Source organism: Olea europaea, chromosome 10, assembly GCF_002742605.1.
Source record: "Olea europaea var. sylvestris chromosome 10, O_europaea_v1, whole genome shotgun sequence".
In the NCBI taxonomy this organism is placed as follows: Eukaryota; Viridiplantae; Streptophyta; class Magnoliopsida; order Lamiales; family Oleaceae; genus Olea; species Olea europaea.
Genome location: NC_036246.1, coordinates 1716524 through 1730847, shown reverse-complemented (window position 1 = coordinate 1730847; position 14324 = coordinate 1716524). Strand labels below are relative to the sequence as shown.

The 14324-nt window shown below is 35.7% G+C and overlaps 3 protein-coding genes and 1 pseudogene across 3 annotated transcripts in view; 1 reads left to right on the top strand and 3 right to left on the bottom strand.

Annotated features, from left to right (window-relative positions):
* Window positions 1-1685, bottom strand: part of LOC111400125 (mitochondrial outer membrane protein porin of 34 kDa-like) — a 6639-nt gene extending 4954 nt beyond the window's left edge. The window contains exons 1-5 of the mRNA XM_023027564.1: window positions 1545-1685; window positions 1368-1435; window positions 412-522; window positions 133-219; window positions 6-48 (exon numbers count right to left, since the gene is read on the bottom strand). Coding sequence (XP_022883332.1) covers window positions 6-48; window positions 133-219; window positions 412-522; window positions 1368-1435; window positions 1545-1593 — 358 coding nt within the window. The 5' untranslated portion in view covers window positions 1594-1685. The remainder of the gene's footprint in view (window positions 1-5; window positions 49-132; window positions 220-411; window positions 523-1367; window positions 1436-1544) is intronic.
* Window positions 1686-3249: 1564 nt separating this feature from the next.
* On the bottom strand, window positions 3250-6176 carry LOC111400824 (auxin efflux carrier component 8). Its single transcript, XM_023028238.1, has 6 exons — window positions 5342-6176; window positions 4083-4260; window positions 3773-4016; window positions 3627-3703; window positions 3468-3539; window positions 3250-3274 (listed from the first exon to the last, which is right to left on the bottom strand). Exons 1-5 carry the CDS (start codon window positions 5847-5849, stop codon window positions 3473-3475), a joined length of 1074 nt encoding a protein of 357 aa, XP_022884006.1. The 5' UTR covers window positions 5850-6176; the 3' UTR covers window positions 3250-3274; window positions 3468-3472.
* A 3480-nt stretch (window positions 6177-9656) lies between these two features.
* Window positions 9657-11535, top strand: LOC111400823 (probable pectate lyase P59). The gene is made up of 4 exons (XM_023028237.1): window positions 9657-9979; window positions 10052-10721; window positions 10793-11038; window positions 11130-11535. The coding sequence occupies exons 1-4, from the start codon at window positions 9789-9791 to the stop codon at window positions 11355-11357; spliced, it is 1335 nt and encodes a 444-aa protein (XP_022884005.1). The 5' UTR covers window positions 9657-9788; the 3' UTR covers window positions 11358-11535.
* A 1348-nt stretch (window positions 11536-12883) lies between these two features.
* Window positions 12884-14324, bottom strand: part of LOC111400124 — a 4352-nt pseudogene continuing 2911 nt past the window's right edge.

Genomic DNA, 14324 nt, shown 5'->3' with positions numbered 1-14324 from the left:
AATGCTTGAGCTTATCCCTGCATGCTCATGCAAATATTGCACTTCCAACTGCCGTTGAGGTTATGACAAAATATTAGAGGTAACTTACGCATGACAAGCATGTGTTAAAACATTAAACACAAAACACCTCACCTTTCCAGACCTTTGATCGGGTACTCTAAAGTTCAAAATGGCCTTTAACCCAGGAGCAGGTTCATCAATTGTAACGGTGGTAAAGAGCTGGCAATGGCTTCAAAAGTCAGTTATATAATTCACAAAAGCATAAATCCATTTAACAGTATTTATTAATATGCAAGAAATGTCAGTATAAGCACAATAAGAATAAGAAATCTGAGCTTAACATTGCTACAAGGAAATGAAACTTCAATATATTGCAAAACACAAGATGATAAGAATACTGATAAAACGTACATTGGAGCTTGTATCAACTTTAACATCAGTCGTGATATTCTTGTTCTTCAACTGAGCATTGATATCAGCCAAAAACAGTTCCCCTTTCTTTGTTCCTGTTGAAGTGAGGGCCTGCAATTGGAGAAAATAAACGAACACTTGTTCAAAATTATGAGGTCGTACAATAATCATAACGATATCAAGACATAGCATCCATCCATAAATGATAATGGCTGCAATCAGATCTGAACACTATGATAGCCAATAGACTTACAAAATCTAATCTATAAATCACATTCCATACAAGTGTTCAACAGTGCATACCGAACTGCCTTCAAGATATACTTAGGAGGAGGAAAAAATTAGTAAGTCAGATAAATCCAACATCACATCTATCCGTTCAACAAAGAGCAAAAGGAAAGCAATTGAATTGAATAAATAAAGAATAAAAAAACAAGAAGCAAAGAATGGTGAAGAAAATATCATAACCAAAAAAAAAAACATTCGACAGTTTCATGTAGTTGTTTATTATTTTAGACCAGAAGATTTTATATTGAAAATGCTCCAAGTATAAAATAAATTGTACGTTCAATTGGAAATTCCAATAACAAGCAAATGTGGTGAAAAAAAAGTAGCGTATAAGATTCTAAAGCAGGTGTCTATGTCGATACTGACAGAAAGACAAGACCTTTATACCCCATTCCTGTAATCTCAAAACCCCCAGAGTATATTAGCAATCATTATCTCTTTAAAAACCACGAAAGAAACATGTAAAGTCAACAATCCAAGCGCCCTAGATATAAAAGAACTCACAAAGCTATCGAAATCAATACTACTTAAAGAATTCAGCACGGCACAATCAATTGAAGAAGAATCAATCAAATTCAGTAAATCTAAAATTATAATCCCTAACTCCAGCAAAAACTAATCAGATCTGTATAAAACATAATTGAAAAAATACAAACAAAAAAACTCACAACTCCAGTAGGAGAGTAGGTGGTAATAGTGAACTTCTGGTCGCTCTGGTAGTCCCTGTACAACAGATCTATTCCAAACGAATATCAAATCAGAAAACAATTTCACTGAAAACCAAAGTGACACAAAATCGCAAAAAATAAAAGTAAATAACTCGTAGTTGAAATTTAGAACGCAACCTCGAGCCCTTTTGCCAATGTCGGAGTAAAGCCCTGGACCCTTGCCCATGATTTAAAATTGAAGAGAAAAAATCCACAGAATCAAAATGTAGAGAGCGAGTGTGTGGAGGAGAGGAATATATATATTGAAATAACGCCGTAATTTTTGGTCTATATATAGTAAAGGGTGTGCACTGTGTTTTTTGTGGAATCTGGGCGGTCGATGGGGTAGGAAAGGGTGCGCGGTTGTATCCGGGCCGTTGCTTTATGTGTTGGAATGCGAGATACATCTCATTTTGTTCTTCATTTTGAGGGGTACTTTGGGGATTTACTAATGATGGTGTGGCAACGTGGATAATATGCTGACGGCTATAGTTTTTTGACCAAATGTTCTTCACTTTGAGGGGTACTTTGGGGATTTACTAATGATGGTGTGGCAACGTGGATAATATGCTGACGGCTATAGTTTTTTGACCAAATGTTCTTCACTTTGAGGGGTACTTTGGGGATTTACTAATGATGGTGTGGCAACGTGGATAATATGCTGACGGCTATAGTTTTTTGACCAAATGTTCTTCACTTTGATGGGTACTTTGGGGATTTACTAATTAATCTACTTGGGTAATAAGAAAAAACAGAAATTGGGCTGAGGATTTACTTTCTTGGGTAATAAGATATCGTAAGGTGAATTGTTCCTCAAGAAATTGCTTTCAAAATTAAGTTTTTTAAATTCGAAATTAGAAAAAACAAGTCAATGTTTTCTGTGAAGGAAAATTAATGCACGGTGTGTCATCCAATTATGAGCATACGTATATCATTCATTTTTAAAACTTGTTTGGTAGGGATTTTGATAATTGATTTTTTGACTGTTAGAGATAAAGTGGATTCTGGGAGAAAAAAATTCAAAAATGACAACTAAAATAGTGAAATAACGATCAAAAAAATAATTTTAATTAACTTTTAATCCATAACAAACAAACACTTAATTTGGTGCAATCAAATAACTCAATTTATATTTGTTTATAGTTTTAATCACTCATCTTTCATTTAGTGCAATTAAGTTACTTAATTTTGATTAGCTTGCAAATTTGATCATTTTATGAATTGTACAATCAATTAAGCTAATATTATATGCTGACTTGGAGATAAAATTAACTTATGATTATCATACATGTCCATGTCACACAACAAAACACATTTTTATACATCGACTACTCATTATTTTTAATCAAGATCATTATATTTCATTAATTAAACTAACAGTACTAGACAAAATGACCACATCTGCAACAAATTGCTGTTGGATGAATTGATTGCACCAAATTGAAGATAAATAATATAAATGCACCTATATCAAAATTGCACGACTTGTGCATTCTAGAATATCTGGCTATCGAACTATTAGTCCGAACATATTGCACAACTTTTGCATTCTTTTTAATAGGAACAACATGGTTTGCACATTTGCATGGTGGCATGTTTCATTGTTAGATGCTTGAAACTACAAATTGGGTGGTGGAACTGATTCCATTACATGTGCATATCATCTTCTATGTATTATTTTGCTAATAACTAATCTGATTTCAAAATATAAAGTTGATGACTTCAATACTGTAAAATCAAGTGACAACAGCAAGGCGACCGCTCGAGTATCAGCCAGTTGATGTCTTCAGTACTGTAACTTGCGTTTCCCATTCTTTCCCGAGTTTTCTTCTTTACTTCATTGTTAGTTCCTAATGAAATACGTGACGCTGCAAGAAAATTTTTAGTTACATCTCATGCTATAAAGCCATACATTTACTTAAAGGTAATGTTATCAACCAGGACTGCTCTCCCACTCATAATGAGCAGGAAATATGTTACCCACCGTGAGGTGGCAAGACTAGTGGGCAAGATATCTCATTTCCATTATGGGGCACGAGATGAATCTTGTGTTATCAATACCTTGTTTATAATGCCAACAGGAAGTAGTAGGCTAATGCAATTGGCACAGCTATCAGCAAACCAAAGACTACCCTACAAACAGAAAGAAAGTCGAGTTTTAAAATATATATGGTTTCTGAGAAGTTACACTTGTTAAAATACAAAGGGACTATTTGGTACCCTGTGCTGAGTATGGCCGGATGTATGTTATATTCTTTAGCAAATACGAATGGAACTATCCCTTGAGGTAGAGCTGCCTGCATCACACGATACATCAATAAATTTACGTCTATGTGCTAAGTTTTTTAAAAGAAATACTTGTGTACCTGCACTATTGCCACTTTGAGTAAAGTTCCTCTTAATTTGAGTGTTATTGCGGACACTGCCATGAGGCCTGGTCCAGCTACAAATTTCATTACCATGGCGAATACTGCTTTCCGGGCTCCACATGCTATCACACTAGCTTGTGATGCCATGAAGAGGCCTAAGCTGAACATAGCCATTCCCAGTCCTCCATCTGCCAATATTGATATCGAATTCTCAACCACTTTTGGAAACTTTACTCCCCACCTGCAGTGACAAATCTTATATACAATGTTGTGTAGAATTTTCTCATTGATTGTGTTCTCTTATTACCTGAAGTGTATGCTAGCCCATATAAGACCTGTCAAGGTGGCATGAGTATTGGGATTGATAATTAGCCTTCTTCCGACTGTCGAAAGAATGCCCAAGATTTTTGCTTTTCTTGGATTTCTAATTTGTACATCTTCACTGCCTTCAGCTTTTGGTTCTACTCCTTGTGGGGCCTCCAATTCTTCAAAGAAAGATTTGTCATGCTTTTCAAATAATGAGAAAGAAAACAAATGACAGAGTAGAACATATGGTTCATGCATGGTGACATCCAAGTAGGAGCTTGGAATTGAAATGGGAGAAGGGCAATTCATAAGGACTTCAGTTCATTTATTCCTGATTGAACAAGAAAGGAGGAGTTGTCTCGAAGATTCTTGCATTCTCTAGAATATCTGAACTTTTGGAAATAGCAAAGCCAATACACCTTTCTTCGCTGTTCCACTATGAAAAAATATTGTTCGTCGAATGATCCTTTGATGTTACTCTCGGAATTATGTGCAGCAAAATCATCACCACGGTCTGGTGCAGGCCTATTACATGTAACTATCTATCCCCTTAATAAGGTGTGCTTTTAAGGAGGACCTGATATATGATTTTAGAGTTATTTGCCTTGTACAACGGTTTTTCTGCCACACAGTGTACAGATGCTGCCAGCACAAAACCGATTGGTATTTTTCTTTTTCTTTTTTTGCCAGCTGCCAATGAAAAATTGACAAGTGTACCTAGCAATGAACCCTGGCAAAATCCCTGTTCATGTAGCAGGGCTTATGGTTTTAACTAGTCATGTTTTTCAATGCAGAAAGGTATTCGCTTACTGGGGAGGCGAAGATAGAACCCTGAAGAGGTAGAAAGCTGGAAGTGTCAAATATTGAAAGGGAATTATATTTCTAGACAAATTTGCCCAACACCAAAGCTACAGAGTGTGCCTTGAAGGTAATAGGCCAGAGTTCTTTGGGGTACCTTTCTTAGAAGAAAGGTTTGTGGTTCCATCGAATGAATGGAATGCAAATACAATATATCAACGACCCCTTGTTATTGCTCGTAACTCTTTCCTCTGTACTAATATTTGATTCACTCTTTCAGTCTATCCATGTTCCTAGGCGAGATGAAATGGAAAAACTGACTCGGATACAAATTAATGTTACGTTTCTGTCTATTTTGGCGTTAGTTTATGCACGTATCATCTAAGATATGGGAAAACTGAAAGCTGCTGGGCCCAAATAAATAGTTCAAAGTGAAAAAGCTTAAAAGTTCGTTGTACGTACCTGTAACGTCTGATGTTGTTGTCACATAGGATTCTTTTGTGGCTTCAACCTCATAGAGAATTAACAAAAGATTATTCCAAATTATGCTTTGTAATACAACTATCTGGGTAAGGATCATTACTGCTTCATCCCCATACATTGCCTTTAACAGTGGGATTCCTAAAATTAGTGTATTAGGCAATGTTGACAAAGAAAGACCTGTTATAACCCAACTCAGGCTTCCTCGGGATCTTATTTTGGCGACTACTGCCAGTGGGATGAAAGCAAGAAGCTTTTGAAGGAAATCTGCACATGCAAGTTTCCAGTTCATTTTGTAGGGATTGTTTGTTGAGATCACTTGGAAAGACAAAAGAGGGATCGAAAATTTTGCCACGAACTTGTTGATTCCACTGTATTGATCTGGTGTAAACAGCTTCCACCATTTAAGAGAAACATAGGCTGCGATCATGGCAACGTACAATGGGACAATTGCAGCAATAACATGGTAGACATCGGTTAAGGTTATCATGGTTCTCACTATTTTGAAAACCTCTGTTGTTGAGCCTATATATGCATTTCCGAAGGGAAAAAGTGGGAGATTGCTTTATTGCATAAGCTTCTTCGATCTTCATACCGCTGGACTAATTCCTCGGTAAATTACATCACTCTTTCATCATGATCATTAGTCATCAACAGTGAAAGTTGATTCCATGATGTGGCAATGTCCTTTTTGACTAATTGGTTTTAGACCTACTGAACCTAGATTAGTAGACTTAAATGTCACTCCATTCTGAGAGGAAAAATGAAATCTTATGTACTATTTACATTCTAAATAAAGTTGACACTGCAGGTATCTTAATCAATGGCTTGAAATTTTCTGCCTGGTTTTCTGGAAAAGAGCACAGGGAGAATAAAGAAGTGCATTGCAATGGAAGTAAGCCAAAGTTTGAGTAAATAACTGTATTGAAGAAAGAATTTTTGCTTAATATGGTAAAAGATGTGAGAATAAGTGTTGCCAGGATTTGCTTACTAAAGTTTGAAATTTTACCTGTTTCTTCTGATTCTTTGTTTTAAAATTTCAATTATGAAGACAAGACACAGAAAATCAAGAAAGTGTTTCACTTTTGTTTGTGATTTGCGGTCTGGTAGTCGCACTATGATTTCGTCCATGACTTTCCTAACATCTTTGTTGACTATCATTTTACTCGAGCCAAGCTTGATCGGTTGGCACAAGCTAAGAAGCAGGGCCGTTTTTGCATGGCGGCCAGTGAGGCCCGCACCTCTGGCTCAACATTGGGGTCCTCAAATTTTAGCATATTTCATTCTTCATTTTTTTGGTAAATTAGGCTCACTACGATTTTTTTATTAAAAAATTGGTAATTAGGCCCATTCTATTCCATTTATAAATAAAGTGTTTTCCATTATCGGAATTTTATTTCTAAATTAGGCCCATTTCTGAAGTAACAGAAGAGGAAAGTAACTTATGATTTCTAAAAGTGGAAATTATACTTAACTATATCTTTCAAGATCCAATTTCATAAACTGGATCTGAAATTTGTTTATACAAAAATTAGATGTTGATTCAATATTAATAATAAAATTAATTCCCAATTTTCATACAAACCCTAAAAATCACTCATATTCACTCACTACCTCTCCCTCGTTTTCTCCTCAACGTTCCCACGGCCTTTCTCTCATCCGGCACCAGAACCATTGCCTTCATCTTCGTCTGGCGTCGGAACCACCTCATTTCTTAGATCTGGTTTTAAACCAGTGGGGATACAGTGGTAGTTGTCAACTGGTTTTGGGAATTTTTCGTGGGTATAGTGGTTGTGGAGTAATGGAGATGGTGGTGGTGGTTACAATGGTTGTTGGCATAGGTGGCAATCTATGGTAGGCGTTTGCTGATTTGTGTGGGTTTTGTGTATGAAATCGATCATGTGTGGTTGTGGTGGTGTTGGCGGAGATGGTGAGGTGGGGGTGGTATGGGTGGCGGTTTGTTGAAATAGTGGTGATGCTCTTCACTATCTATCGTCGTCGATGGTGCACAGCTCTAATTTGGGTAGATTTAAAACTCTTCTTTTTTGTGACGTTTGGATGGTGGTGGTTGATGTTGGCTGAGATTGTGGTGGTGGTTGTGCGATGGTTTGTGGTGGCATGTGGTTCAAAAATCACAATTATTTGGGTGTATTTCAGTTTGTGGGTAAGGCCGGTGGTGGTGCTAATGGTGATGGTGTTTGGATGACGATAGCTTTGTTGGATGTATGTGGCGGTGGTAGCGGCGGCTGTGGTGCTTGAGATAATGGTTTTGTTGTTCGGACTGTGGATGACTGTGGTTGTGGATTGAAAGGCCGTGTTGGTGGTGGTCGCGATGGTGGTCACCAATTATTTGGTTGATTGTGACAATTGAATTGGTTAGCCCCGACTAATAAACATTATGACCAATAAAAAAGATAATTTGTGATAAAAAAATAATGTGACTTAAAAATTTATTAATATGTGACCGGTAATTTGATAACTTATGACTGTATAATAAGTTATGATTTATAATATTTGTGATTTGTGATCAATAAATGAATCGTGATTTATAAATTTTTTGATTTATGATCGATGAACGAACTGTGACTTATAAAATTTTTGAATTTGATCGTAAAACAATTTGTAACATAAATTTTTGATTTGTGAAAAAAAAATAATAAGTGACAAACTGAATCATTAATTTATGACCAAATTATATAAATCTGTGATTTAAATATATTTAATTAGTAAAATAATTAATTAATCAATTAAATCATAAATAAATTTAAATAAAAATCTCATTTTTGAAGTTTGAAACTTGTTTTATTAATTATGAAATGTGTGATACTTAAATTCTTATTTATAAAATTTTTCATTTCTAAAACTTAAATTCTTATTTATAAAATTTTTCATTTCTAAAACTCATGTTACAATGATTTTTTAATTCTACTCAACTTGATCATTACATAGATAGTATTTGATTTATTTGTTTAAAATAAGAGACGTTTTACTCGACTTGGCAGAAGTTGACAAAAATCCTAAAATAAAGAGTGAAATCAAGTCTTTATTAACATATGAACTTCAAAATTATGAGTTCTTGCTTGGCATCGTAATTTGATACATATTGTTGCATATAGTTAATATTATGAGTAAATTTCTTCAACTCGAAAAAATGGATATTGATGGTACTATCGACCTTTTATAAGGATTTGTTTCATTTCTCAAAGATCATAGAAAAATAGAATTTTTCTATTGTCATGAATAAACTGACAAGAAGGGCAAATCAAATTGGAATTAAAGTTGTATTTCGAGAAAAACGTAGGGGAGAAATTCATTTGTTTCTATTGTTTTATTATTAAGTTTTATAATTAACAAGTTAGTCATTAACTCCATGATATACTTATAATTTTTACATGCATACTATAATTTTGGGGTCTAATTTATAAAAAATGTCTCAATGAAAATCAATGAACTAGCATTGCTAAGAAGTGTTCAATTTTGGTTAGTTTAGCTAGTTAATCAAGCTAATTTTGTAGCAATTTCTAAATAGTTCGCCTCTTGTCGTGGCCTTGATTTTTTTTCCTTTTTTTCAAAATTTTTTCCAAGTCTATTTAGGTGGGGTCTCAATGAACTCCCAGCTAATCAAATAAGAGCCGTGCTACATTGCCCACATGGATGATCAAGGAGTTGACACAATACACACACATAGGGTCGGGATTATTTTATTCACGGGGGACTCCACGATAGGCACGTGTGGGCACAATCACTTGTGAAGTCATCCTCGCGGATTGTTTGGCTTTTTCCATCAAATAAAGTATCTTGGAAAAGGGACGTACGATCTGACTGAAAAAAATAGCATGTCATATTAATGGAGAATTTTGAGTCTATTTTATTTTTATCGGATCGATACAAAACCTTTTTAGAATTCTTGAAATTGAAGAAAAGAAAGTTGGGTTGAATCATAGAAAGTGAAGATAACATATCCAAAGTAGTACATAAAGAAATGAAACCAGATCAACAATTTGGTTTGTGGCATGTACACAAATAGTAACCAGCCCTCAAGTGTGTGGCCCACAACAATAGGATATATTTTAATAATCCAAAAATTCACCACCGTGTATTAAAATTAAAATTAAAAATTAATCCCTTTTTAACATATGAACCACAAAGTAAGGCATGTAGTTCATAAAATTATGGCATGACAGATGCAGAAATATGTGTAACCACCATAGGAAGGAGTGGCCCTCCCCATTGTTCGCAAAGTACGGATGTTTTGTTAAACAATTCTAGTATTTAAGCAATGCTTTCACAAATGAGAAATAATAAGGAATTTATTTGACAATATAGTGTGGTTCGAGCAAGGGTCTGAACCCAAAGAGCATAAGGGTTCGACCCAGCACGAATAAGAATAATATTGGATGCAGCACATTTATCCATTAAGAATTAAACAATGGAGGGATTAAAAATGAATAGAATTTCTCTCATATTGTTTATTGCATTTGCTGCATTTATTCCCACGCTTAAGGCTCAAATCGACGACGTATGGGAGAGGCGGGCTCAAGAATCCTGGAACCGAACCCTCGAGTCCTACGAGCCAGATCCAGTAAAGATTGTAACTCATTTGAATACAAATGTCCATAGGTGGGTTCATTTTTGTTTTCTATTTATACGATGATTCTCTTGTTGATTTGCAAATTAATGATGATCGTGCAGGACCTTAAAGGAACTAGGTGCATTGGAACCAAATAGCACGAGGAGGGGACTAAGGAAGAAATATACGGGGCCATGCATGGTGACCAACCCAATTGACAGGTGCTGGAGATGCCAACCCAATTGGTCCGATAATCGGAAGAGGCTGGCGGATTGTGGGCTTGGGTTCGGTCACAACGCCAAAGGTGGAAAGTCAGGGCGATTCTATGTTGTCACCGATTCATCCGACAATGATATGGTGAATCCCAAACCTGGAACCCTACGTCACGCAGTGATCCAAAAGGAACCATTGTGGATCATATTCAAGCAAAGCATGGTTATTAAGCTTAACCAAGAACTTATCATGAATAGTGACAAAACAATCGATGGACGTGGTGCTGAAGTCCACATCGCTTATGGTGCCGGGATCACTGTTCAATTCGTGAAGAATATTATCATCCACGGCATTCACATTCATGACATTCATATGGGTAGTGGTGGTCTTATTAGGGACTCGGTCGACCATTATGGATTCAGATCTGCTAGTGACGGGGATGGAATTTCCATCTTCGGTTCTCAGGATATTTGGATTGATCACGTCTCCATGAAAACTTGCCATGATGGCCTAATTGATATAATTCAAGCATCTACCGGGATCACAATCTCCAACGCACACTTCACCGATCATAACGAGGTAAATCAACATTTTATAGTATAGTAACTAACGTTTCAGCTTTTAGATGCTAACCGAACATCTTGTTTCAGGTGATGCTTTTTGGTGCAAGCAATAGCTACTCTCAGGACGAGAAGATGCAAATTACAGTTGCTTTCAACCATTTTGGCAAGAGATTGGTACAGAGAATGCCAAGGTGCCGTTATGGGTACATCCATGTCGTTAACAACGACTACACTCATTGGAACATGTACGCCATTGGTGGAAGCCAACACCCTACCATTATTAGCCAAGGCAACCGATACATTGCACCTCCTCGCAACCCCTACGCTAAGGCGGTAAGTGAAGAAGCGTTTATTGTACAGTTCAATACTGTCTAGTACTATGTACCAAATATGATGTTTACCGAGTTTTTTCATGTTAATATAGGTGACAAAGAGGGATTATGCTCCGGAAGCCGAATGGAAGACATGGACATGGAGATCAGAGGGAGATTTATTCTTGAGAGGGGCATATTTTGAACAGTCTGGAGATCCAAATTGGAGCAAGAAGCACTCTGAGGTTTATGATTTAATTCAAGCTTCTTCAGCCCTCCAAGTTGCAGAGATTACCAAATTTGCTGGTGCACTTCATTGCATAGTAGGAAGACCGTGTTAGAAATGAATTGTTATTCCTATTCATATATAAATTCAGCTTATTTTAGTCCCAAATTCAATTAGGAAATTAAGAGGACAATTACTATTATGAAAGTGTGATTTTTTAAAGATCTTGTAATATAAAAATGTGATTATATTCACACCAAGATTTTTGTTTATCTCATCAAATTTTTTAGATTTACTAGAATATCATAAGTAAAATGACCCAAACAATCAACCCTCTGCAGACTCATATATCTAGTGTTTTACTACACCACAATCTCATGCATAATATCTTAACTTGTACAATTTACAAGTAAACGTCACACATATTTTCAACCAGACGATTCATCAACTTTTATTAAAATCTACTAAAAATCTGATTTATAAAATCAAACAGAAATTTAGTTCCATATATTACATTTTATCTCAACTAAGTATGATGAATCAGATATATATGCAAGGGATGATATGAATCCTAGCTTCATGAAGATTTAGTGAAACTATTAATTCGATGTGAAGATGAGGATGATACGGGCAGAATTATAATCTTGACAAAATAAAGTAATAGTGAGCTATTTAGTCAAGGGTGAAATATTTTAATTAAATAAAGTATGTTTATGATTTTAGAAACAAAAGGGAGATGTTCCATAAAGTAACAAGGTACCTTTTTAATAAATATACATAGTAGTAACCTTTGATTATTTCCATGGTAAATCTACGTTACATATAGTAAAATACAATTTGTACAACAATCTCATTAGTCAAGACTTATACGTTTATTTCAATTTAGTCATTAAAATTAATTTATTTCAAAACGGTCATCCAACTTTTATTTTACATCTGAAATTGGTCACCATGTCCATTTTCATTAAAAATAAATAAATAAATTATGCGGCTAAACCTCCACTCCAACGATCACCGGCCCCACCCTATCATACCAATAAAACCATCATCAACACCAGATGACAGGTTAAATGAAAGATAAAATTAAATGGGCTATTTAATTTTACCTATCAATCAATACCACATTAAAGTCGCCTCGACTGAAATTGCAACTCCAGTGGAGTTAGATTAAGTCAAAGGTAAAATTAAATAAATTATTCAATTCGACATATCAATTAATACCACATTAGTGTCACCTAAACTGTAATTACAACTCTAGTGGACAGTAAGACTACATAGCATTAAGAGTAATGCTATGTAATCTCACTAGGGTTGCAATCCAAATTTAGGTAGCACTAAATAAAAAGTGAAATTAACTCTATCTAGACTGAGGTTGCAATCTCAATAATATTAAATAGCATTTCTCTAAATTGAATGGAACCAAATCAGATATATTATTTATTTGTTTTTCTTTCTCCTCATGGCGTTGGAGTGAATTATCTTTTGGTGATGACTCAATTGGATTTGTATTTCCATTAAAGTAACCGAAATAGTTGAGTTTTGACTTTTGACAATCGGATTTGCATGGTCGCACAGACGAGGAATCTTGAACGCCAGGAAATTTTCAGACAAAGCAGGTTTAATCTGAGAAAAAATCCATATATTTAAATACTGGCATAATAATTCCTCGATTCATATAAACAATGATACTAAACCACGCATCCACATCTACTAATTAGCATTCTGACTTTGCTTGAAAGATTGAAATGAACTTCCTTGTAATAAGCTCCCTCAAGCCTACGCAGTGTCAGATTCATCTGCCAAATTTTCACTTGCAGTCATGCGAGTTTTTATACCCAGTTATTTCATCATTGCATCGTTTCTGCCCGTGCATTTGCTTCGTATGGCGCTCTCTTCAGCCACCAAAATATGAATACCACTCAACACTGTTAGAAGTCCAACAATGACCATCGGGTTGAACTAGTGATTTGATGACTCAACTGGGTCTAAGAACTATGGTTGGAACTTGGAATTGTGTTGCTAATCTACAATGCATACATATTGGAAGGCTAGCTTAGAAATTTTGGGTGTACCTGTCATCTTATTCCATCTCTCACCAAGAACTTTCCCCACCTCTGTAAATGAAATTCCAGGATTACTCTTCATCACGATCACAAGGGCAAAAGGCATTTTGCAAAAAGTAGCCCAACCGAAAGTAAGCAATTTAAGAAAATTAGCAATCATGTCTGGCATGAAATCTGTGGGTACATAAGTGAACATATACGTAATGACAAACGAACCTCTTTTTGAGTTTGTGAGAAGAACATAAAAGCACTGATTGTTCCCTTTGTTGCATTTGGATCCTTTTTCTTTTTCGGTTTCTTCTTCTTTGACCCATCCTCGTCACCATCCTCAGCCTTTTTCCTGCTTGAAGATGCCTTTGGAGCAGAAGGTTCTTTCTTGAGTTTCTTTTTTCCAGGCACCTAAAGTCAACATCTAATACAAAACATCAGTTGGGGAGCCTCCATCATCTTTGTCAACAAAAAAATCATCGTCCTACAAAGTTTTCCATCACAAGATAGCCATACAAAAGGGTAATAAGTAATCATTGCCGCATCTGATTGCAAACTGTAAAAGAATCTCTGAAAAGCAATATCTAGTGGACGTGTTCATAAAAAAAAAAAAAAACGGGAGAGAGAGAGAGAGAGAGAGAGAGAACAATATAAATAAAAATACAACTGGTTACCTTCTCATCACTCTCGTGTCCAGCACTTTCATTCCTGGTCCGTTCTAGGTGTGGATCAACAGCATCATCGTCATCATTCTGCAAAACAGCTGCAACTCCATCTGCTGTCCGGGCACCCCCCAAATTCATGATATTCGGACCCTTACAACTGTATTAACAAAATGAATACCATCAAAATTTTACTCCAAACAGGGAATCAAAACTCCCTCAAAGAAAGAAGAAAAGAAAAATTAACAGGCAAGTACTAAATGAAATCAAAAAGATTATGGTACTCATTTCTCAGAATGTTCCGGAAAAGGTGCTCTTGCTCAGTCTTGAGTCCGACAAGAAGATCGAAGTAATGCATATTTGATCCTC

Bases quoted from the DNA above. Each gene is read 5' to 3' on its own strand.
- LOC111400824 (XM_023028238.1), bottom strand. From the start codon at position 5,849: ATGATAACCTTAACCGATGTCTACCATGTTATTGCTGCAATTGTCCCA. The intron at 4,017-4,082 runs GTAATAAGAGAA...TTGTCACTGCAG, and splicing joins TGGGCTAGCATACACTTCAG to GTGGGGAGTAAAGTTTCCAA. The intron at 3,540-3,626 runs GTACCAAATAGT...TTCTGTTTGTAG, and splicing joins CCGGCCATACTCAGCACAGG to GGTAGTCTTTGGTTTGCTGA.
- LOC111400823 (XM_023028237.1), top strand. From the start codon at position 9,789: ATGGAGGGATTAAAAATGAATAGAATTTCTCTCATATTGTTTATTGCA. The intron at 9,980-10,051 runs GTGGGTTCATTT...ATGATCGTGCAG, and splicing joins TTGAATACAAATGTCCATAG to GACCTTAAAGGAACTAGGTG. The intron at 10,722-10,792 runs GTAAATCAACAT...ATCTTGTTTCAG, and splicing joins ACTTCACCGATCATAACGAG to GTGATGCTTTTTGGTGCAAG.